Consider the following 24,120-nt stretch of genomic DNA (forward strand, 5'->3'; position numbering starts at 1 on the left):
CAAATACTCTAGAATGTTTCTCTTAAGACACACGAGCTGCTGGTTAACCGATGAGTCCACAGTTTAAAGTCAAAGGAAAGATTGCCAATGTGTAAAATCACAGATTTTTGATTTGGGGTGGCAAATTCATTCTTAAGATAACGTAGACTATAGCAGGATTTGATTTTTTAAGGTTAGCCTTTTGTTAATTGGATAAAATGTGTCCCTACTGGCTGTTTTTACTGAGAGCAACAGTCACAGTTTATTTATTGTTGTAGGTACAGAGAACCAGCGTGCTGACTTTATGTCGGTAACTCATAAAAGCACCAAATGCCTGGTAGAGGCCCAGCGTGTTCAGATGTCACAGCAGGTTCCTGACGTTGTTGGGCAGTGGAAACAAACTCCTTCACTCTTAATGACGTTTCAGTTTCTGAAAACTCTTCAGCTCCATCATAACAAAACCTGTTGAAGATGACATTTTGATCAAATCTTTTTTCTTGTCAGTCGCCGTGATGCTGCTTTGGGATGACACTTGTGTTTCATTAACACTGACAGGCCAGAGGGGACCCCCATATTAGTCTATTTCTTTGTTTTGCGGGTTGGACCAGAAGTCAGGTGTTACTCATAAACGTTTCCTCCCACAGTCCGAGAAACACGCAGGAGTTAATTGGACACTCTAAATTGACCACCTGTCACATGTGTAGCCCACCTCCCGCCCCATATCAGCTGGGATTAGCTCAAGTGGCCCCGCGACCCTCATGTAGAGGATAAAGCAGTTGACAATGAATGAATGAAATGCATCTTGTTAGCTCCGCCTCCTAGCTCTACCTGCTGTGAACCCTGCATTGCTTCCACTATCTTCCATGCACTGGAGAATATCAAATAGTTGGCAAATAATCCTGTTCAAATTCAAATGGCATTTTTGCCTAAAATACCCTATTTGTCACCCTTGATTTGCTTCTTTCTTCTAATGATTTGTTTTCGAGTCGCTCTCTAACTTGTAGGTGATGTAATTAAAAACCCTTCCTCACTTTTCTCATGTCATTTATTCTACTTGCCCCTCTTCCTTTGATCTCTGCCCTCCCTCTATCCCACAGTGTCATCTCTCTGCCCCGCCCCTTGCTGATGTCAGATCACTTCATTCTGCTCCCTCTTATTCCTCCATCTCTGGTTTGAAGTCAGAAGGTTGGCTGAGGTGACGGCTGCTAAAGACTTTGTACTCTGATAGACTTGAGGCAACAACTCCCACAGTCATGTTTTAACAGGGAGACAGGCAAGGAAGAAAAACAGAGTGAACAAAGCCACGGTGTGGAAGAGGTGGGGCAGATGGCGCTTTTTTTTTCTCTCACTGTCGAGTTTCCCAAGAGATGAAGAAGGATCTTTGATGTGTGATGTTTACGTTCTCTTCCTCCTTCACTCTTGCTCTCATTTTCTTTGTCCTCTGCTTGTTTCAAGTCCTCCCTCTACTTTGTTTGTATGCTTATTTATTTCATCCTCACATCTGTCAATTTGCATCAGGCAGAAACACAGGAAAGTTGAGAGCTTTGGGGGTACAGAAGTTTTTGCTTTGGTTTTATAAGTTGAGGCAGGATTGCTTCCCTAAGCTTTAACTTCAACGTTCATGTTTTTGTAGTTGACAATTATGGTTCTGGACTGATGTCTGTGCATGTATGTAGGCAGTAGTGTTAGTGGTATATCACTGTGTAGAGACTGTGAGTCTGTAATCCACTGTATAAACACACTTATATTGCATTCACACTAGTCAAAAGTCCTGCATCATTTCTGTTGCAGGGTTACGATAAATGGTGTGTATTTGTATAGTGCTTTTCTAGTCTTGATGTCCACTCGGCTGCTTTACACTGTCAGGAGCAACAAGTGGACACATCAGCATACAGAGCATGTAGCCGAGCCAGGAATTAAACTGACAACCTTCAAGTTGAAAGACGACTCGCTCTACCACTGAACTATGCCGTTGGCATAGTTGTTGGCCATGAATGTTTTTCATGAACTTTGCTTTTAACATTTTTCAACGTCATCTTTCACTTTCTCCCTTTAGGTGTTATCACAGCAGATCCTCTGCCTCCATCTTGCCCCATCCCTTGCCCTCCTCTGTTAAATCAGCTGTCCTCATGTCATCCTTCACAGCATCCATGAGCCCTCACTATGGTCTTCCTCTTTCCCTCCTGCCCGGTAGCTCCATCTTCAACATCCTTTGTCCAATGTAATCACTAATTCTCCTCCTTACTTCATTTACCAACTGTTCAACCTCCGCTGAAGGATGAATGCTCGGTAAATACCTGAACGTCCTCTGCTCATTCCTAATCCTGTCCATTCTGGTTGCTCCCAATGAAAATGTCAGATCTTCAGCTCACCTCCAGCTTCACCTCCTTCCATCATAGCAGGTCTCACTACGGCTGTTTAGAGACTGCGATCCTTCTGTCACACATAAGCCCCGACACTGTCCGTTGCTTTGGGTTGACCCCAGGTATTTAAACTCATCCACTTTTGCTAATCCACCTCCAGGCTCTCTTCCACCTGTCCCCTACACACACTACAGATTACACACTCACAGACATATTTAACCCTAATCTTTAAGATTTATGTAATATAATTGTATGACAAAGTTCCATTTAATATTTAAAATTTTTTGAATATAAATCTCCCCAATAAAGTTTACATGATGCATATGCATCAGTGTAATAAAACCTATTCATTTGAAATGCATATTCACCAGGTGTATGTATTCAGTATTAATATAATTTATTGAATTTAAATGCATATTAATCAGATTGTGTATTCAGAATAAATTAAGTATATGTATATATATATTATGTTTGAATTACATAATAGTTAAGCTTAAATTCAATCAAAATGCATAAAATGTATATATTTTTATGAATAATATTCAATGGGTTTTTTTCTGTTTCCCATTCAACATCCCAATGAAGCATACAATCAGACAACCTTGTTGATTCAACAAATGTATTATATTATATACATTATTATATTATATACATACACATTATATAACTTCACCCAGACACAGGCACAGACAGTACTCAGCAGCTAGATGGAACATGTTTTCTAACAGAGGCAGGTTAGGAAGGATAACGTTTTAACTCAAGGTTTTCCTTGAAGTATCACCATCTCACACCATCTCGTATGGAGCAACATTGCTGGCTTTCAAGCCCTGTGTTCTGCGGCCATCAATAATAATAATAATAACAATAATAAAAAAAAAAGACCCCCCAAAAATGGCAGGTTCTCAGTCAACTGTGTGTTCGATATGTGTGAATCAAGCCATAAAGCGTCATGCATGCATGGTTGACTTGGAACGCCTTCCATCTGCAGCGCGTCCACCAGGACCATCATCCTCAGCTCGAACAGTGTCGATTGCCATGGTCGTCCCTGTGACGTCTGCCTCGGCCTCACTGCATTTAATGTCCTAAAGATGGAGGCACCAAAACAATGAGCTGTGTCACCCTAACCTTGACCTTTGACCACCAAAATCTAAGCAGCTCATCACTGAGGCCAAGTGCATGTTCATTTGAAGAAATTCCCTTAAGACATTGTAGACATAGCATTCATGAGAATGTAATGGACAAGTTCAAGGTCAATGTGACCTCATGTCCTTCCCATTCTCATGAACACCACATGTTATCAGGCACACCTGTAGGTAAACTAGGTAGCTCAGTTGGTAGAGTGGTCATTCATAGACCAAAAGTCAGTGGTTTGATTGCGGGCTCTGGCTGTCCGCATGTCAAAGTGTCCTTGAGCAAGGCTAGCACACTGCATTTGTGAATGTGTGAATTCAGTGAATGAGAGAAAGCAATTATAAAGTGCTTTTAGGGTTAGGTGCAGAAAAGCGCCATTAAAGTGCAGCCCATTTACAAGATATATAACTATGTGTGACAATGAATACATGAGTTACTACACTTACCTCACTGACGTCAAAGAGTGCTGGCCATTTGTTTAGGAACTCTGGAATCTTTGGCTCCTGCAGAATGTCCTGTCTCCTAAGCGAGAAGGTACGGTTCTACTTGATCATAGCCTCGTCCCTCGTCTTCTTTTTTACCTGAAATGGAATGAAACTTCAATGTCATTATACAGTACAGATACATTTATAATGAAATGTGGTAAGAAACTCTCTGCAAGGGTCCACAATACAAAATAAAGGGAAACACTAAGCTAGATGCTAGTCAATATGATTAAGGAGTAAAAAAAATAAAATAAAAGGTAGACTGAGTGTAATAGATAAAGAAAAAATAACTATGCACAGTAACCAGAAAAAAGTTAAGTGTTTGCAAAAGACACATCACTACAAGGCAGGCATCTAGCTAACTAACTCTAGACATGTCATTCTCAGAGTAACTTTAGCATTAGCTTTAACATAAGCTAAAGATACAGTCATCACAAAGTACTTAGATTTGATAATCAATTAGTTGATACTAATGTAATATGATTAAAAAAACCTGCACAAATATAAATAGACAAAGGATGGCTTGGATTACTCACCGTTAAACCTGAGGCACCACATGTTGCAGAACTATCATGATGGCGTCCAGTGGAAAATAAGGATGTCATTTCCGATTTTGCCCTTAAACCTATCTTGCACCACCCTCACATACTTCTCTGCCACTCCTAACTTCCTCAGTGCATTTAAAGTGTGTCACTTGCTGAGTTTGAATTAGGAACCAAAATAAAAGATACATAATAGTAACGACTGGAGGGCTGCTACAGTTGTTTTCGTCTTCCTCTGACATGTTTTGAATCTGGCACATTTGTGACCTCACAATTCATGAGTGACAGCGGTTAAACAGAAACACCACTGCTAATGGGAATAGTGTCAGTCACCTTCATTATCAGGTTCAGGACACCCAGGTGTTGAGTTTGTTTACACCTCCATGTTGGCAGGAAAAGCTTCTGTAAAAATGATTGGAGCGAGTGTTGCTTTCAATCTGTCACAGTTTATTGTGTTTTAAATCCACAGAGAGAAGGCAATATATTGCAGAACTTGACAGACTGAACTTATCTCACCATTATAATTGCTTTTCACATGTATAGAATAGAATAGAATAGAATAGAATAGAATAGAAATACTTTATTCATCCCTGAGGGGAAATTGTTTTAAAAGCAGCAGAATGCGACACAAAAAAGAATTCAACATAAAATGTACAAATGTACAAGGAAATAGTGCAATAATGAAAGAATGACCCATGAGATCAATGGCATAAAGGAGAGACTAATATAGTCTGACTAATGATCTCCAGTATTCTGTCATCTTCAACTTTACTGCAACTCACTAATATGATATGAGTGTTGTCACATGGTCATTTACAGTGCATGTATTTGGTCTGCATTTCCTGTCTGCCAGAGTCTGGGTTCACACTGGATGACTCATTCATCTTCTCTCCATCATCTCCCAACACTGTCATTATGTTTATGACATTAAAGCATCATGTGATTTTTGTTGTTTAATTATAACCCACATATCCACATACACACATAACCCATTTCTCCACATACAGCTACTAAAATAGTTTTTTTTAAATATAATATTTATATATGTGTTCAGATTCAGCCAAGACACAAAAACTACTCTGAAAGGTTTGTTGTATGTAATCATGCTGGGAGAATGTCAATACCATTACCGACAGATCTTTTCTCAGTCTATGTTTGTTGTGAACTGTACACCAGTTCCCAACAAACATAGAACCAGCATCTAAACAGAGACTTAATAGACTTTCGAGTGCAGTTTGAACACTTTAATATTTCAACATGGCGCCAAAATTAAGAACATGATGGAACACAGCTGTAACACATGAAACGGCACTTCTCCAGTTAACTTAAGCACCAATATATTATTATTATTTGTTTTCTTATTTTTTGTGTTTGTTTGTCTTAATCCATACCACCATATTGACATTTAATAAAACAAACAAACTAATTACGGGATAATTACGGTTTACAAAAGCTGTCAGGAAGCTGTTGTATAAACAAAGAAATTAATCAAGGAAAAACAAATCAATTACAAAGATTCTACTTGCAACAAATTAAATAATACAGCGCACAATTGAAGTTGAGTTTATGCTAAATTAATAATGTTGATGATTAATAACAACAGCTCCTCGTAACAATTTAACCAACAGACACAGAAAAACATCAACCCATGATTGAAACCGACATCCTTTTTTGATGGATGGATGGATGGATGGATGGATGGTAGCCATGTCGCTGTACATACAGACAGGTAGCAGCTATGGTTTGAATAAAATAAGGAACTGTAATATGTTGTTGTTTTTAGATTGTTTAATAATTTAGGGAGGAAGATGATTATATGATGTATGGCTTGGAGACAATGATCCTGTCTTAAAGACAGGAGGCAGCACTGAGGTGTCAGAGTTGAAGATGGTGAGATCGTATTATGTACAAAATGGTTTGGTCACATGCAGAGGAGGGTTAGTGATTATATTGGCCAGCTGGTGGACAGGATCTGCTGTGGTAACAGGGAGAAACCAAAAGAAAAAGACTTCTCGGATAGCAAAACAATGCACTGTTTGCTGTGGTTTATAATGAAGGATTTCATAAGTTTGCTGCCTGAGACATGGAGACATTGTCATGACAATCAGTTTTATCTGAAAACTTAACAGGTAAGAGGAAAAAGCTGCATTTTTAGCTCACACAGACACAGGAGCTGCCTCATTTAGTAAGTTTCTGCCATGTTGGTAAAAATAAAATATTAAAAACACTGTACATTTGAACTTAGCACAGAAGGCAACAGAGGACTAACAACTCTTGTGCTTGAGCTCTGATTTTCTCTATGGTCTTAGGACCAGTTTACAAAGTAATTGTAGTCAACAAAGGCTGTCTAATGGGCAGATAAAGTGGCCTAATATATATTAAGAAGCTGCCATTGACATTAAACAGTCTAATCTTCTTTCTATGTTTTAATTGCTCTGTCAGGACCTCATACAACCACACTTAAAAAAAAAACCTCATTATAATTATCTAAATAAATGAAAGTGCTGTGTTCGCTCATGCAGCACAGTTATTTGTCTGAACTCAATCCAACATGAGTCACTGGACACAGTTGATTTTTGAAGTTGTGTTTCTCTCTGTCAGTAGTAATCTGAATTCAAAAGAGTATGACAGTGACTATCTCTGGACTCGAAAAAATGTTGAAGAACTTTTGTAACCTTCAGTTAGCATCAAAACTCAAAATACGTTCAGTTTTCCATTATACTATAAAAACAGCTGCCTCTGTAGAGTTTGCCTGACTCCTGATAAAAGGCTCTGAGTTTATCTAAAACGACAAGTTACACTGAAAATGAAGTTATTTTATCTTAAATAATTTCACCTCAATGTTACACAGTATTTACCTTATAGCACTTAATCATTACACAGCTTTTATTTATGTCAAATACATTCACTGTCCTGTTTTCATGGTAAAAAAAAATGTCCTTAACTGTATCTCAATCAGTCTTATTCCTCAAATGAAGTGTTTTTTTTATCCTCCCTCTGATTTCCAAAGTTTCCAAAGAATATAGCTACAAAATTCTCCCCCTCCCTCTGTTCCTGAGAGGGAACACCAACTGACATCCCAATTGAGAAGAAGAAGCCTCGTCTCTGACAAACGCCCCATGTTGTCTTGCTCTTTTGAAGCCGACACGAGAGGAAGTCACCCACTAGGCCCAAGCAGCCTTTGAAATACTGAACAGCAAAAACAGGAAAGAAACAACAGAGCACAGGGTGTGTGTGTGTGTGTACATTTCTACTATGAAAAGTAACTCTGTTAAATTTTGTTACAACCACTGGAGAAATGTACCATGAAAGAAAACCCCTGATGTGGTTCATCTCTGTCCAAAGTTCAGCAAATTACAAAAAAAATAAAAAAATGAAACGTTTCTGGTGCGCAGCAGAAAGTATTGCAAAGGTATTGTCCCCGAACGCAGTTCAAAGATCATTTAAGATCATCATCAGGACAGGCCGGGGTAACGCCGGGGTAACGCTGCTCTGCGCCGGGCACTGTAAGCAGCGAGCGTCCGCTGAGGCGAGGCTGATCATCTCGTGCTCAACAGAAACATTTTTTTTTCCGATTCCGTAGCAAACAACTGTAAAAATGATCAAAAAAATCTCTATTAGAATTTTTTTTTTTTAAAGTGAAGTATTTTAATTGTAGACTTTACCCCATTACGTCAAACAATTAAGTTGAAGCCTGGAACTTCAATTTAAAAGTCTGTTCTTTGGATATTTCATCATTGTTTTGTCCTTTAGTTTTTATTGTGCAAGAAGTCCTGGGAATCTTTGGTTCAGGAAGAATCTACTTGTTGAATCCTTGCATTTTGTCAGTCAGATTTGGGAAAACCTCTGAAATGGAACAGCCGAGTCACATCGATGCAATCAGCCTTCAAAAGTACCATCCAAGCACCTCTGATTGGAGACAGCGCTAGTACATCTTCTAATTGGGTCCCAAAGACACGTTGAAATCTTGTTAGCGTGGCTTAACATCCTACAGAGCTAATCAGTTTGTGATCAGTTTCACTCTCATCTGTAGCAACATCAAAACAGCGATCAGATTGTCTCCCCACTGATTCAGAGCAGAGACTCAGCAGATCAACATGTTGTGTGTGTGCTCAGCAGCTGTGTGGAACCAATGCCAGTGGACCAGATGTTGTATCTCTCCTCGATAACAGTGAAAATTAACTGGATTGATTAGAGATCCCATCTGCTTCATTAGAGAGGGTGGTTACCCCAGGTCATGTGGGAGGAGCTGAGAGGAGGAGGAGGTGAAGCACCAGCCTGCACCAGGGAAGAATGCACCCACACTCAGACAATTAAAATGCATGGCAGCGCCAGGGGAGATGGTCAAGCATGCTAAAGACTGGTACATCCAAGCATCTTCCAGAAGACGTGAACTTCATGTGCTATTGCATTTCAATGAGTGCTCATCACACACTAAGACATTCACTTTTAAACTTTAATGAAGGAAATTCAGCTTTTTTCACTCAATGAATCCCAAGGTTGTCAAAAAAGTCCTCACTGAACCGAGACAACACACCAAACTGTTACCATGGGAACATAATGAGCTCAGACGTCCACATTCACTAAAGACAGGCCACGTCCGAGTGTTCACTCTCTGAGGCTAACAGACGTCGAGGTGTGTTCACAGTCATATTTATGATGGCAACATAAAAAGAACGGGCATTGGAGGAACAATGATTCATCAGCCACTTATTTTAACATGAAGCTTCTGTGTGCAGTGCAACAATAACATCTCAACACCACAGTACTGAGAAACACAGAGAGTGTGTGGAGCTGCCAAGTTGGTTTGAATGAAAATATTCAAAAGTGACAGACTACTGTTAACTCTTTGGCTGAAAGAATAGATTCATTAAATAATCCCTCATTCACTCACTAAGTCTTAATGACAAACTCAAGGCAGCTTTATTTGTAGAGCACATTTCATAACCAAGGGCAACTCAATGTGCTTTACATCACAACTAGAAATCATTTTGATCATTTCTGTAGCACTTTTCTGGTCTGGATGACAACGTAAACAACTCAAACTATCTGGAGGTTCATGAAGGACATGACATTTTTCATACAAATCAGTCTATAAATGTGAGATACAAACAAGTGGCAGGCTGCAGGAAATTGACGGGGGGAGCATGTGGCCTATGGGCCATGAGTTTGAATCCTCTGCTTTAATATTCAAATCACAACTAAAAACACATCTGTTCAAAACTGCCTATTCCACCTGATCCCAATTGCTCTGCAATTTCTTTCTTTTTTTAAATGTATATTGTATTTGTGCGGTATCCTTGAGTGCAGAGAAAGGCACCTTTAAATAAAATGTATTGTTATTATTATTATTATTATTATTATTATTATTAGTAACACTTCTAGAAGCAGAGGTGCACCAGCAGTACAGACATACCAGGCAAATGCTTGGGACCTTGAAGAAAGGGGTGGGGAGGGATAGTTAAGGGCCCAAATTAGCTGCTTTGCCTGGGGCCCCCCAGAGTCTACAATCAGAGGTGATTGTAGACTCTGGGGCCCCCAGAGGTGGGCTTAGCAGGTGACATCATTAAGTCTACTGGTCAACATTTTCTGGTCAAAATCTTTGACAAATGAAAGAAATAATGGGTGTTAGAGAAATGTGTTATTTCCTCTGAAATCAAGTACATGAAGATTTTGCACCACCTCCTGAATTAAACTGAAATCTCATTCTAGAGCAGGTTTAATGCGGCGGAAACAAAAACCTAACCTGTAGTGATGGACAGTAATCTGTTTAATGTTGTTCTTCCTCTCACCCTCAGATCTGTGATAAGGAATGGCACTACTATGTCATCAATGTGGAGTTCCCAGTGGTGACACTGTATGTGGATGGTGTGACCTTTGACCCCTACCTGGTGACAGACGACTGGCCCATCCACCCGTCACAGATTGATATGCAGTTGACAGTCGGGGCCTGCTGGCAAGGTGGGTGGGCAGAGCCATTTCTATCAGATATTATCCTGTGCATGATTAAAAGTAGAGTAATAATCATTCTGTTTGTGTGGCAGTATCTGAGGTGTGACTTCTCTGTGCATGCCGCTGGCAGAAAACAGCCTGAGGCATAAGAAATCACTCACACAGGAAACATGGCTGCCAGTGGGCATGCAAGAAAAAACCCCAAAACAATTAAGAAAAGGCTCACTCTCCATCTCCAACCTCCATCCCATAAAACGATCTAAACATGACACGCGGTTCAAGTCATTCAACAAATGACAGATTTTTGACTTAAACTGCCTCCGTCAGTTCAGATTTGTCATTGTGTTGACTTTTGTGTTTGAAAGTCTTTGTTCAGATTTACCTCAGTGACACAAACCCACCACGTTTGTATGGAGTGTGGAACAGTAGGGTGACAGTTTCAAATCTTCACTTAGTATCAGGAAGACAAAGTAGGTGTCGATGTTATCCACTAGGTTTATTAATTGGTTAAACTCACTTTTTTCTTGACTCCATGCTGGAAACCATGTCTCCAGTGAGAACTAACACCCTATGTCCCAAGCTAGTTCCAACATGTGTAAGAGGTGAGGCAGAGTGAGGCAGAGTGAGGCAGGGTGAGGAACAGTGAGGCAGAGTGAGGCAGTGAGGGCAGAGTGAGGAACAGTGAGGCAGAGTGAGGAACAGGGAGGCAGAGTGAGGAACAGTGAGGCAGAGTGAGGCAGAGTGAGGAACAGTGAGGCAGAGTGAGGAACAGTGAGGCAGAGTGAGGGAACAGTGGGGCAGAGTGAGGCAGGCTGAGGCAGAGTGAGGAACAGTGAGGGCAGAGTGAGGCAGGGTGAGGGAACAGTGAGGGCAGAGTGAGGAACAGTGAGGGCAGAGTGAGAACAGTGAGGCAGGTGAGGGAAGAGTGAGGAACAGTGAGGCAGAGTGAGGAAGGGTGAGGCAGAGTGAGGCAGAGTGATGAAGAGTGAGGAAGAGTGAGGCAGAGTGATGAAGAGTGAGGCAGAGTGTGTTAATACCTCATTCATCCACATTCTTCAATGAAACATTTAAAAGTCACTCTACAAATGTGCTACTGACTGAATCCTGCTTCCATATGTGAGCAAGTTCAAAGCCATGAATATTATTGTGTCATTTGATGCCTTTAATGAACAATGTAACTGAAAAGAACACAATTGAACTCTAACGCTAAATGAAGACGACACAATTAAACTGTCCACCAAAGTGATAACTGCCACTAATTGCAGAGTAAAGGTCCCGTCGTTCACACCGTGCAGACGACTGTTGGTTTGATCGCCCAAATGAGGCTGCTCACTGATGCTTAGCCTTGGATAAAGAGTTCAAATATCTTTTTCTCTGCAGGAGCAGGAGCAGGTCATCCTGTGTCACTTTTATTCCTCCGCTCCTTTGCTCCCTCTTTTCTTCACCTCCCATTTCTTTCATTGAACACTGAGAGCCTTAAGGAGGATTAAAAAAAGCCTTCAATAGAATAGAGTGTTCAGAGACGATAAGTCTGCTTTTCTACTCTGGGGATAAGCCTCTGTGAAGTGTTGTAAAAGCAATTGTGGAATCTTATTGTAGACCATTAGCCACAGCAGGCTGCCTTTCAAAGGGAGCCGAGTGGCAGACGAGCATCCAGTATCTTCACGGTGAGAATGAGCTTGTTGTTTGTCCAACTGCACGGAAAAAAAGAAAACAAATATCTCAAGACAACTTTGAATTCATTAATGTCTTGCCACTCACTCATTGTCTACTACTTTATTCTCCACATGAGGGTCGTGACGTGACGGGGCGAGAGAGACACAGAGAGACAGACAGAGAGAGAGAGAGAGAGAGAGAGAGAGAGAGAGAGAGAGAGAGAGAGAGAGAGAGACAGAGAGAGAGAGAGAGACAGAGAGACAGAGAGAGACAGAGAGAGAGAGAAAGAGAGACAGAGAGAGAGAGAGAGAGAGAGAGAGAGAGAGAGAGAGAGACAGAGAGAGAGAGAACAGAGAGAGAGAGAGAGAGAGAGAGAGAGAGAGAGAGAGAGAGAACAGAGAGAGAGAGAGAGAGAGACAGAGAGAGAGAGAGAGAGAGAGAGAGAGAGAGAGACAGAGAGAGACAGAGAGAGACAGAGAGAGAGAGAGAGAGAGTGAGAGAGAGGGAGACAGAGAGAGAGAGACAGAGAGAGAGAGAGAGAGGAGAGACAGAGAGAGAGAGAGAGAGAGAGAGGGGGCAAGAGAGAGAGAGAGAGAGAGTGACAGAGAGAGAGAGAGAGAGAGAGAGAGAGAGAGAGAGAGAGAGAGAGAGAGAGAGAGACAGAGAGAGAGAGGGAGGAGAGAGAGAGACAGAGAGAGAGAGAGAGAGAGAGAGAGAGAGAGAGAGAGACAAGAGAGACAGAGAGAGACACAGAGAGACAGACAGAGAGAGACAGAGAGACAGAGAGACAGAGAGAGAGAGAGAGAGAGAGAGGTTAATGATAACCTGAGTGTGAGAGAATGAGTGCACCACAGGAGGAGCCTGGTAACTGAATTCTGCTTTGGGACCTAAATGATCTGTTGTAGTTCTTTCAGGTATGAAGGGGCCTGATCATGAAGAGCTCTGTACGAGGAGGAGGATCTTAAATGTAATTCTCACCTGTACGGGGAGCCAGTGTAGAGAAGCTAACACTGGAGTGATATGTTGGAACATCCTGATCATAAGGACTTACAGTAATCTAATCAAGAGGGTCGTACTCTAACGGGACGAACAGGGGTTTGATTCCCAGCTCCTCCAGTCTACATGCTGACGTGTCCTTGGTCAAGACGAGCACTACGTTGACGTGACCTTACAATGGAGCTTAGTTCAATTGAAATGACTGAATTGACAATGAATCTCTAGTTACTCTAAGATAATTGCAGGTGGGAGTTACCTACAGTATATAAGTTCATCTCTATGCAAACACATGCTTTGGGCTTTGACTCAGAAATAATAGAAGATTGAATTTAGTGATAAAAAAAGATATATATTAAAGTCAGCTGGGAAATACTTAAGGGGGCATATCACCACCAAGATAAAGGTCATTCCATAAATAAAATCCCTGTTAGTGCCTTTATACTGAGACAAGGAAAGTCCAGCTTCAACCACAGCTTCAATTAACTGGACATGGAAATACACACAATCCCAGATTTCTCCTGGCAGGGTCAGGTGTGACAGGTAGCATGTCTATGCTACTATACGAACTCTAAAAGTGTGTGACAATGGTTGAATTTCAAAACTGTAGCGTAAAGTTTTTAAGTTTTCACAATTTAAAATATAACACAAGCTGTAGCCTACATTTGATAAAAGCTCAGAATCTACAGTACATCGCTGTTTATAGCTTCTTTCTACAACCAATCAGCACTGAACCAGCAGCTGAAGCAGAAATGGACACGGGCTCAAACCAGTGCACTCAGGATGAGTTTTCAGAGGATTTCTAAATTTCATATTTCACTTTGGTTTCAGCCTACTAACCATTTTCAGCCCACGCTGTGGTTCATCTTCCTAACCAGTGTTAACCAGTGTTAACCAGTGTTAACCAGTGTTAACCAGTGTAAATGATTTCAGATACGGGTCACAGAATGATGAATAATAACTCAATCAGTAACTGGTAGTTTCACAGTCTTTTTACAAATGTCCACCAGTGTTTAGAAACAAATCTATGAGTTTACTTTACAGGGACTTTAAGTAGTTTGAGAAGCAGAGTTTTTCCTCACTGGCATCAGCAGATGATTTAGAGTTCAGACAGGATATAGTTCGCACACGGTCGACAGAGTTAATAACAAACATTTGTCATCTCAAAGCACTGCTATTTTCTACGGTGTTTAATTACATTTCATGATTGAGTTTCATGGTTCATAACACTTAACTAGCTTGTCAGCATTGTCTAATAGAAATTGATTCTGTCCTGACTGCCGCAAATGAATATCAGATAGGATAATCATATTGCAGATATTGTTCTCATGCACCATGGTTGGGTGGAAATGCTGTCATCACATGGTTTTTACTGTCCGTCCACATGATCTCATGTTAGCTGCAGCAAGTGAGTGTGTCATTTGTCAGTATGCTCATTAAAAGAGACACATTTGTTTTATTTGTCCTTGTGGACTAAAGTGCATGGAGGACAAAACTATGGATTTAATGGACTAGAACCACAAAGTAGAAGAAGTCTCCAAACATCATGGTGCAACAGAAGGGCCTTGAGGAAAGGCGTGGCATATTTTGTATTTTCGTAATAATACACTTTGTTTTTACTGTACTTTTCTTAACAAATGGTGCTTAACAAGTACTTAACAGAAAGAAGCCCAACAGCAAACCCTATAAACAGTGGATCTGTGTTGGTACAAATAGCCGTGGTGTATATCCATTTTGTGATTGCTGGAAAATGATGAAAACATGACGGGAGCAAAAATGTGGCCTGAAAATGAATTTGATTTGGGGGCCGTCTGCCACCACCTTGCTTGACTATTATTGATAGAAATGTAACACTTTAAATTGTGTAAATTATAGTTGTGTTATATCCACCAAACAGTGTTGTTTTTTATCTTTAATGTGCAGTAAAATCACAAAAGTGTCCTAGGATTAATTTGCACTTGCATATTCAAAGTGAAGCACTAAGTGTGTACACAGTACACACAATTACACAGATAATGATGAGTTAATAACTTAAATCCAAGTAACTCTATGTAGATATTTAAATACATATAAAGATATCTAGATGTTTGTTAAATGGTTTTTTTCTCCTTGAGTTTGACACGTGGTCTAATTTAGGCCTGGGACGATAGCACATTTTGCTGGACGATTTTTACCGTCCCACATTTTTACTGTCCCACAAATTATTGCTGATAAACAATATTATTGTCAACATGATAACATATCATAATAATGCACACCCTTTCAAATGCAATAAACTTTTATTCCTCATATTTTTTTTACCATTGTAATTTCAAGAACGTTTAAATATCCTAAATAAATAAAACAAACAAAAAACAGTAAACAAAAAAAAGGTCTCAGAGTTCTGGAATTGCCGTTTGTGACATGTATTTTCTCGCAGGTCAAACGTTTGCAGCATTTCTCTAAATGCTGGCTTTGCAACTGTATTAAAGGGCAGCATTTCTTTTTGGGATGTAGGAAACAACACTTTCTGTGAGCGCACACCATTTTGCGTTGTTCCGTTTATATTTACTTTGCCGACCAAACGCCTCAGTGAGTGTTGACTGTCGGGACATAGGCTCTGCATCTCGAGGTGCAGTTTTTTTCCCCAGCTGTGTCGGGTGGTTATGCCTCAGGTGGGCATCCGTGTTGATGGGCTCACCGTGCTCATTCGGGGCTGTGGCATTTGGCATCTTTCTTCCTTGCTCCACACAAGGCTCACTTGCTGCACTCTGTGGGGTTAGCCAATGCTATGCTATTACATTACATTACATTACATTACATTACATGTCATTTAGCAACTTACAATGGAATTGAGTACAATCAGCCAGGGGTGGAGTCAAACTGGCGACCATTGCGACCATGATGTCTTTCACACACAGGGTACTGGTCTTAACCACTGAGCCACTCTAACCCCCAATGCTAGCGGCCCAGCCTCCCCACACAGAGACAAAGAGACTGGATGACTGACGAGAGGTTTCACTCGGTTCCTTCTGCTATGGAACAAAAGCACCCAGGTGCTGAGACCGAGCACAGAGTGAACCCTCTTGTCATCCAGCCTGCTTGGAGGCGTGAGACGAGGAAAACGAACACGCATGCACACGGCAATATTATTGAGTTCATTTTAATTTATCGTGCGATGAATTGATTTATTGATTATCGGCCCAGGCCTAGTCTAATTGCTTTTAAGTGGTAGGTCAAGATTTTTGGAAAGTTTGCTTTCACTGAAAACATGGCTACCAGCAGGAACTCGCTTAATCTACACTTGCTTAATTCTATGATTTAAGATTATGTTCGCCACTTAATCTCAAACTTAATCTAGGTTTGTATCACTTTGTAAATCACTCTTTCCCCACAAAATAAATAGAAAACATTACAAGGACTTCTGCCTCCATCAGTAACTTAGAATAGTGTTCATTAGTGTATTAGTCTACATCCAGCCCAACATACATTACATTAGACCCATGAAATAATATGTTATGTCTGTCCTGCTCCTCCATTAGCACACATCAAGTTTCCTCAAACCTGTAAAAGAAAAAACAAACTAAATGTGGACAGAAAACACCTGAAAGCGCCCTTTTCTTTTAGCTTTTTTACATTCAGTAAAAACTTACTGGCTAAATACACATAAATACACTCTTCAATTCTGGCCTCTGGAACCAGTGTGATGTTCCTCGCTTCTTCTGACAACGTGTCCGACAACAACTCAGCTTCTTTTTCGCCAGCTCTACCATGATGGACATCTAAAATAACGCTCTCTAAAGTAAAGAGATTTGTGTTTCTCAGAAGATCCCGGACTTTGTGAAGCCTCTGATTTCGGGTCAGTGGCCCTGATCTTGCAAAGCTGCTTGTAAAACAGTCTGTGGCAAATTGAAGTTACTGTAGGCTGTTTATTTTGAACTTGAACAGTGGTGAAAGTCCAAATTCAAATGAATATCTAAACCTTTGATAAAGTAACAGTGTGAAACTCTCACTCCTGTCTATGCATATACATGAGAAGGAAAAGTGCAGTTTGTCTATCTGCAAATAATTCTATGTTTTTAGACAAATACTGAATCGGAATAACGTCCAAAAATGGACACTGTTAGCACATCTGCCCCTAAGTCCTTTATGGTCAAACACAATGACAAAAAGTCTGTTTTTATATTTAAAAATAACCTGTTTGTATATAAAATGTGTGTGTTGTGTGTGTGCGTGCGTGCGTGGGCGTGCGTGCATGCGTGCATGCGTGCATGGGTGTGTATAGCGGTAATAATCACACACTGCTCCTCGGCTTCCCCCAGACTCTGGTGCAGGAAGAAGTGTTGATGTTTACCCACATGCACAAATTGAAACATAAATATCTCTGTATGTACGGCGGAATAAACAGATAAAGGCACACAGGCACACGCCGATACACGTATGTGTGCTATAAATAAATCACAGAGCAAGTGAGACACACTTACTCTTAAATAATGACCTCATATCCGCGCCTCTGCCATCTCATCTGTTGCTCCTCTGGAAATGACGCAAATAAAGCAGAGTAAAGACGGGAGTGAAAATCTATAGAGCGAGCAGCGCTGCACAGAGGAGCCACAGAGTCTCTGTAAAGTGGAATGATCAGCGGTTTTATCAGCCATATCATTCAGAAATCCCTGCTCCTCTGCCTTCACTTTATTTTTTACCCTTGATGGTTTCTCTAGCCATGAAGAACTTGATAACATCTGTCAAGGAAGGGACTGAGTGCATACATGCACATGTAAAGAGAGGATGGGGCAAACGAAAGAAAACAGGAAAATGTGATTCTGTGTTTTTGTGAGACTTCACTCTCTTGATTATCTGATTGTATAACAGGAGCCAGCTTCAAATATGCACTAGTTGACTTTATGTGGTTTTAAATTAAATACGCTAATAGGTGTGGTTATTGTTCTGAACTGAAACAAGAGCAGAACAAGCGTCTTTCGTGGTCCTGTCATTTTAGGCCTTGTTTACACAGATCTATCTGTGAATGCACACATTCACACCTCACAGTATTAAAACACACCACAGGGCCACACAGTAATGTTATGGTTAGGATTGTTGCTAACTGAATCCATGCTAGACCAGCACAACTAACACCTGCAGGTGGTTTAACTGAGGGCCCTTCTGTGTGGAATTACGTTAATCTTACACAAAAAAACATGCACTTTTTTCACTTTCACTTGGAATCTTGCAAAGGAGATTATAAATGCAAAATAAAGGGTTAAATAAATACAAATATAAAAATAACATTAAACACCATGATAACATTAAAGTGTTCAAAACAGCTTTGCAACATGCGGTGTTAGGATGTCCTAACAGTGTGAAGACAGCAGTAAAACACACTTTGTCACAACATTAAAACATGCTAAACACTGTGTGTCATAACATTGAAACACACTGTCATGTTACAGTTTTACTGCAAAGTGTTGTCTTTATTTAGAAATTTAAAAACTTCTGCAATTCTAACTTTAAGGTCAGACAGACAGGCTTGGTGTCAGCCACAGACAGGAAGGGCTGGTTCTCTGTGATTGAAAGACATGCTGCATCCTATCACCACGACATTAGATGACTTGTAGATTGTAGGCTTCTGTTTTGGATGTTAGAGGATGAGTTTCCTGAGATGCAGGAAAGTATGATAAATGTCTGTTAAATGAAGTATTTCATTAATGAAGTACATAAACATAGTTAGTATATTAAAGACATATAGTGTTTGCTGTTATGGGACAGAAAGGATTCTTTTACTGTATTCTTATTGGTATTACTGTCTTAATATTTCTGTTATGATTATTTTATGTTCCGTTTTTACTGTTCTATTATATAATATTGTCTATATTCTATTTATTTATTAGTACTACTTTTCTGTTTGTTTTTTAATGTATATTCTTCTGAAACAGTAAAAACAAAAAAGTCTCGTAGACCATACAACAGCTGAAAAAAAATCACTGCATTAAATATTTGGAACGTTTTCCATTTTTATATATATGCACGTTTCATATATCTTTACAATATTGATGTATACAATATTATATATCAATATACAATAAGTGAAACTGCAGCGTGGCAGCAGGATATACCACTGCAAATATTGCAAAAAAAAAAAGGCTGTAGAGGACTATATAATATAGTGTTAGAAGAGTAAAGCTGCATATCTGCATCAGTAGACATGCAATTTAAACAGACAGTATTGTTCTTGTATTATGAGGTAGAACTACTTCTTCTTTATTCCGATATCGTATAGCTCCCTCCATGTTTGTTTCTGTCCACTGAAAATGCTTCATCAGCCTCACGTCTGGTCAGTCAGGCAGGCTGCCGGTAAGCCACTGGGTTAATATGATCCCCTGGGTACTTGATGTCCACTGTTAGGGCCCTGTTATCTGCTCTGGGGGTGATAAGGAAGCGCAGTTAGTCATAGAGGGTAATGTATCTGCAGGTCAGCAGTTGTGATGATGATTCCAAGGTGAAGGTCTACAGTCCATTTCTCTCACGTTTTCACAATAGGGACGTTTGGCGTGATAACGTGTCTTCCGTGGTGTCTCCAGCTGTGTCTCCACCTGCCCTGTCTGACCTTTTCAGGCCATGGAATCATCACACAGGGTGATGATGAATGTGTCTGTACCATCAGCAGGAATGAAGCCATGGGTTCTTTTTCCTGCAACCCCGGCTGCTGTCGAATATCACAGGGTATCTCGCTGGTCACCACCTGGTTCACTGACTAGAATGATCTCTGCTGGCTGACACTAAAAGAAGGATGGTGGATTGAATGCAGCCTGGTTTTGAAACCTACACCTTCATCTGATGGCTGACACCTTGGAACGCAATGTCTTATTCTGGTGTTAGCATACAAAATAAATCTTGGACATTTTATGCCATGGAGTAAATCTGAATAATAGATTGGAAAGTGGAAAGTAAAGCCACTGTGAAGATATATTATCATTAAACAACTTCCTGAGGAGTTGATCATCTCAGTCCCTAGTTTCAGGGCTTCGTCAGTATGGCATGACATCCACTTTGGAATTCATGGTCTCATTTCAAGTCAAATAGACCATAAATCAGGGTTTGCTTTGGAGCGAGACTATGGTTTGAATGACAGCAGATGCCAATCAAACCAGCATGGTGCACATTCTTTAAGCTCCACCCATTCTTTCTTAGATTCACCTTCCCCAAATATGGTCTCTTCTGGTTTCAAATAATAAACAACATGACACTGGCTACAACTTGACCTGGCCACAGCATTCTGGTTTGGAAAGTGAAGCCTAGGAATTATTAAGTAGTAGTTAGCCACTAGAAACATAGACTAGAATAACTAGCCTGTGACTTTGCTAATTGTTCTTTTGAATGGAAGTCTATAGGAAAATGATCTCATACTTCTTGCTTGATACTGCACATAGTAGCAGAAAAAATGAGGGGTTAATGCTCTCAGCTATTAGATTCAGCTCCTCTCCAGTAGAACATGATGTCTATTCTGTAATTATGTAAGAAATAGGATATATTATGGGGACAGTATTGTCCAATAGGAGCCCAGTTGCAAGTGATGGCTGAACTTTAGGTTTCAAAAACTGTCATGGTGTTGCACCAGAATGGTGCATTTCCTTGTCGTAAAGTATTTAGGTTTATGACAGAAAGTGGCTAGATTTCTCGCTAGGTGAAAAAAAAAAAGGAGCTAAATATGCATACGGAAATGGCAAAAAGCGCAAACTTAGACAAACAGACATTATTTCCCTTTCTTTCCCCTGGCTCAGTTCATTCTGTCTCTGTTTCAGTTCTTAAGTCTAATGTTTACAACATTTTTTTGTCATGGGACTTAATAGATTGTTTATGTTTTGTGCCGTTTCTGTCTGGACGTGGCCTAAACCTTATTGCTGTGTAAATACTGATACACCTCGGAGATTCTCAGATTATTCAGCTCCACCATTTGTAGCGAGTCCTAATTTGATTCTTTAGATTTATTATTGTTTGGGAAATACAGACACTTGCATTGCAATAGTTCTACTGTGATAATGATACACGGTGCAGCAGACTAACAGCTTTAAAATATCAGTCAATATTAACAATGTGTATTTAACTCCGTTAGTATTGTATTACCACTAACTGAGTTCAATTTGACATTACTCTCCAATTGAACTTTGTCCTAATAAACTTGGTGTCAAATTGACTGTGATAGTGTTACATTCACACTGCAAAATGAACTGTGTAGAAGAAGACAGTGAATGATCATGTCATCCATTTGGAGGTGTTTATTTGAAAAAAACACTGAGGAATTCACGCAAAGAATCATGGGTCATGGGAATAAGGTGGATACAGTCTATTAAGGTTCTAAGAGAAAATGTTATAGATATACACGATCACCCACTTTCTCATGCCATTTGTTATCTTCAACTACTGCTCAGTCAACTTTGGTGGTCAGAGTAATCTTTCAAGAACACTGGTCGTATATTAAGACAAAGTGTGTCTGGTGTAAACAAAGCACAGTCAGTACAAGCATTGCTTTCAGAGAAGTGTAATGTTTACCTTTGTCAGCCGTGAAGGTCAAGCATGACTGGCTGAAACAATTCAGTGTTGCTCCTCACACAGATGAGGCAAGGATTTTGACTCATGACGGGGGAGCAGAGAAGCAACTGACAAATGTCACTGTCACTGCTTTGTCCTGCACCACATCTATCAGCTGCCGGTTCCTCCAGTGCCCACAGATGACCCTTCAGGTTGTGCCATGGACACCCACCTGCCACAGCCTCACAATGTGTATGTGTGTGGACAGTTTATCACCTTGTGGGCCCCAGCCAGTGATATATTTGTCTGTCAGGAGACAATGATTGAAGCTTGAGCATTGTTGTGTCCAGTCAGGAGAAGTGAGCCAGTCTGGTTCCATTTAAGTGATTAAGTGGAATAAAAAAGAAACAAAAGCAGAACTGAACAAGATATAAGTTGTACAAGGAGTCCCTCCATGTAGAATCTTTTCAATGATAGAAAGTTTGCCATGTGCATATGTACCGTAGGTTTAGAAGCAGTAAAATGTACCTGGGAAGTCACTCTATAAACGTGTTATATAGGTAGTGGTGTGGCAAGTGGTTGCTTCTTCCGGACAATTACTGGCTAATTAACAGTAACTGCAAAAGGTAGTTAGCATTTAGACAATGGAAAACTATCAGCTTTGAAATAACGACTCTGTCAGTGACTGTTCGGTTTTCCTCCCAAACATTCATCAGAAGAGATGTAGAAAGGCTCACTGTGTCAGAGGGGTCGACAGTTTCTCCACTGCATCCTCCTAATGTGTCTGATGTATGAACAAGGTCAGATTTAATGAAAACTAATGTTATTAGAAGAAGGGATGGCGCTGTACCTTTAGTGCTTTGGTGGATTAATGCCTGGAGAGGAAGAAGAATTGGTGAAATGCATGCAGTAAAGAGAGAGAAGAAGGAAGAGGAGGAGGAGGAGGAGGAGGTAATAACCTTTCAGCTAATGAGTGGTGTGGAGACTCGCCTTGGTGGTAGTGGCATTTATGAGGTTCGAAGGGCATATTTTAAATGTGCTGACTTTTTCTCTCCCTGTTAGCCTGAGTGGGCTGGCTACACTATTACAGTATAGCCATTTAGTCACAGAATGAGAACAAAGACGTGCATCATCAGGCCTGCTATATGTATCATTTGGTCATCATGGCTCATAATTGCAGTTGAGTAAAACATGGCTCTGTAATGATTACTGTAGATTAACTTGACCTTTCAACATGTCCATGTGGGTTATAAAGGTCATATTCAGGCTGACAATATCGGTCCCAAGTGGGTTTGTCCATGGTGGCCCCACCCATGTTTAACCACTTTGAGCCTATGCCCACTTAAGCTTACTCAGTTAGGCTACCTGTACTAAGTGGGTACTAAGCATACATGGGCTTGAAGTGGGCAAATATGCAGGTCCCATGTGGTTTCAGTAACACGGGACGCCCATGTGGGTAAACACAGGTGGAGTCATGTATTATGAAATATTATATGTGCATTTTATTTTTCTGTGAAGGCGGGGAGGTGACCAAGCCGAGGTTCACTCAGTATTTCCGGGGCAGCCTCTCTGGACTGACCATCCGACCGGGGAAGATCGAGAGCCAGAAAGTCATTTCCTGTCTGCAGGCCTGCAAAGAGGGACTGGACATCAATTCCCTTGAGAGCTTGGATAAGAGCATAAAGGTAAGTCATCGAAACAAACACACACAAGCACACACTAGACCACGTCTTTGTTTTTGATCCAAACCAGAGTGACATTCTGGTTTTTGTAACTTTGAATTTGACATGAGCCCCAAAATACACACATCTTTCCTCCTTAGCTAGGCTAACGCTATTTAGTTCATGTTCATGTAAAGTGGGAGAAGTTGTCTTCATATGAACAGGGGATTTTTTTTAAGTACATTTTTTTACAGTGTGAAACCAGAAAATATGAATTTGAACGCTTTAGTCCACTCCCACCAGCCCAGCCAATCCATCTCCTTGCACTGAGAGGACAGAGGGACATGATTGATAGAGGTTTGGCCAGGCTTAAAGAAACTCATCTCCTTAAGTCTGCCCCACACGAGAGGATTTTCAAAAACATGGGAGACCCCAGACGCAACAAAGTTTTTTCACTGTTTTAATCCTGAGAAAGCACAGACTCGACGATCCAGTCAAGATGCTGGACCACACGCACCCACATATCCTCTCATGTGGGGAGGAGACAAAGACAAGATGACAAAGAGGGAGGAGAGCAACTCATCCGGAGCCAGTGTAGTCTATCTTTCAAGCTCCTTTTCCCCATTCTCCATCTTTGCCACACACTTGTTTGTCTCCCATAAGTTCTACGGGGAGGATTCTTCATGACAGCATTTAGCCAGGTGGAGGGCTGGCACAGTGCAATCAGAGGAAAATAACATGGAGTGAAGGAGGAAGTAGTAAGGCCAGGTGGCAGCAGGTAAGTGCCTGTAAAATGACAGAGTACAGAAAATGAGAGGAGACAGCAGGACGGGGGGAAATGACAGGGGAGAGA

General features: G+C 40.6%; 1 protein-coding gene across 2 annotated transcripts in view; it reads left to right on the forward strand.

Annotated features, from left to right (window-relative positions):
• The window catches only part of LOC122773272 (calsyntenin-2-like), a 347,251-nt gene that overhangs the window by 295,363 nt on the left and 27,768 nt on the right, over window positions 1-24,120 (forward strand). For both annotated transcript variants that reach the window (XM_044031814.1, XM_044031815.1), the window contains 2 exons: window positions 10,299-10,461; window positions 23,125-23,291. In XM_044031814.1, the coding sequence (XP_043887749.1) occupies window positions 10,299-10,461; window positions 23,125-23,291 (330 nt within the window). The remainder of the gene's footprint in view (window positions 1-10,298; window positions 10,462-23,124; window positions 23,292-24,120) is intronic.

This window comes from Solea senegalensis, linkage group LG8 (genome assembly GCF_019176455.1).
Source record: "Solea senegalensis isolate Sse05_10M linkage group LG8, IFAPA_SoseM_1, whole genome shotgun sequence".
Lineage (NCBI taxonomy): Eukaryota > Metazoa > Chordata > Actinopteri > Pleuronectiformes > Soleidae > Solea > Solea senegalensis.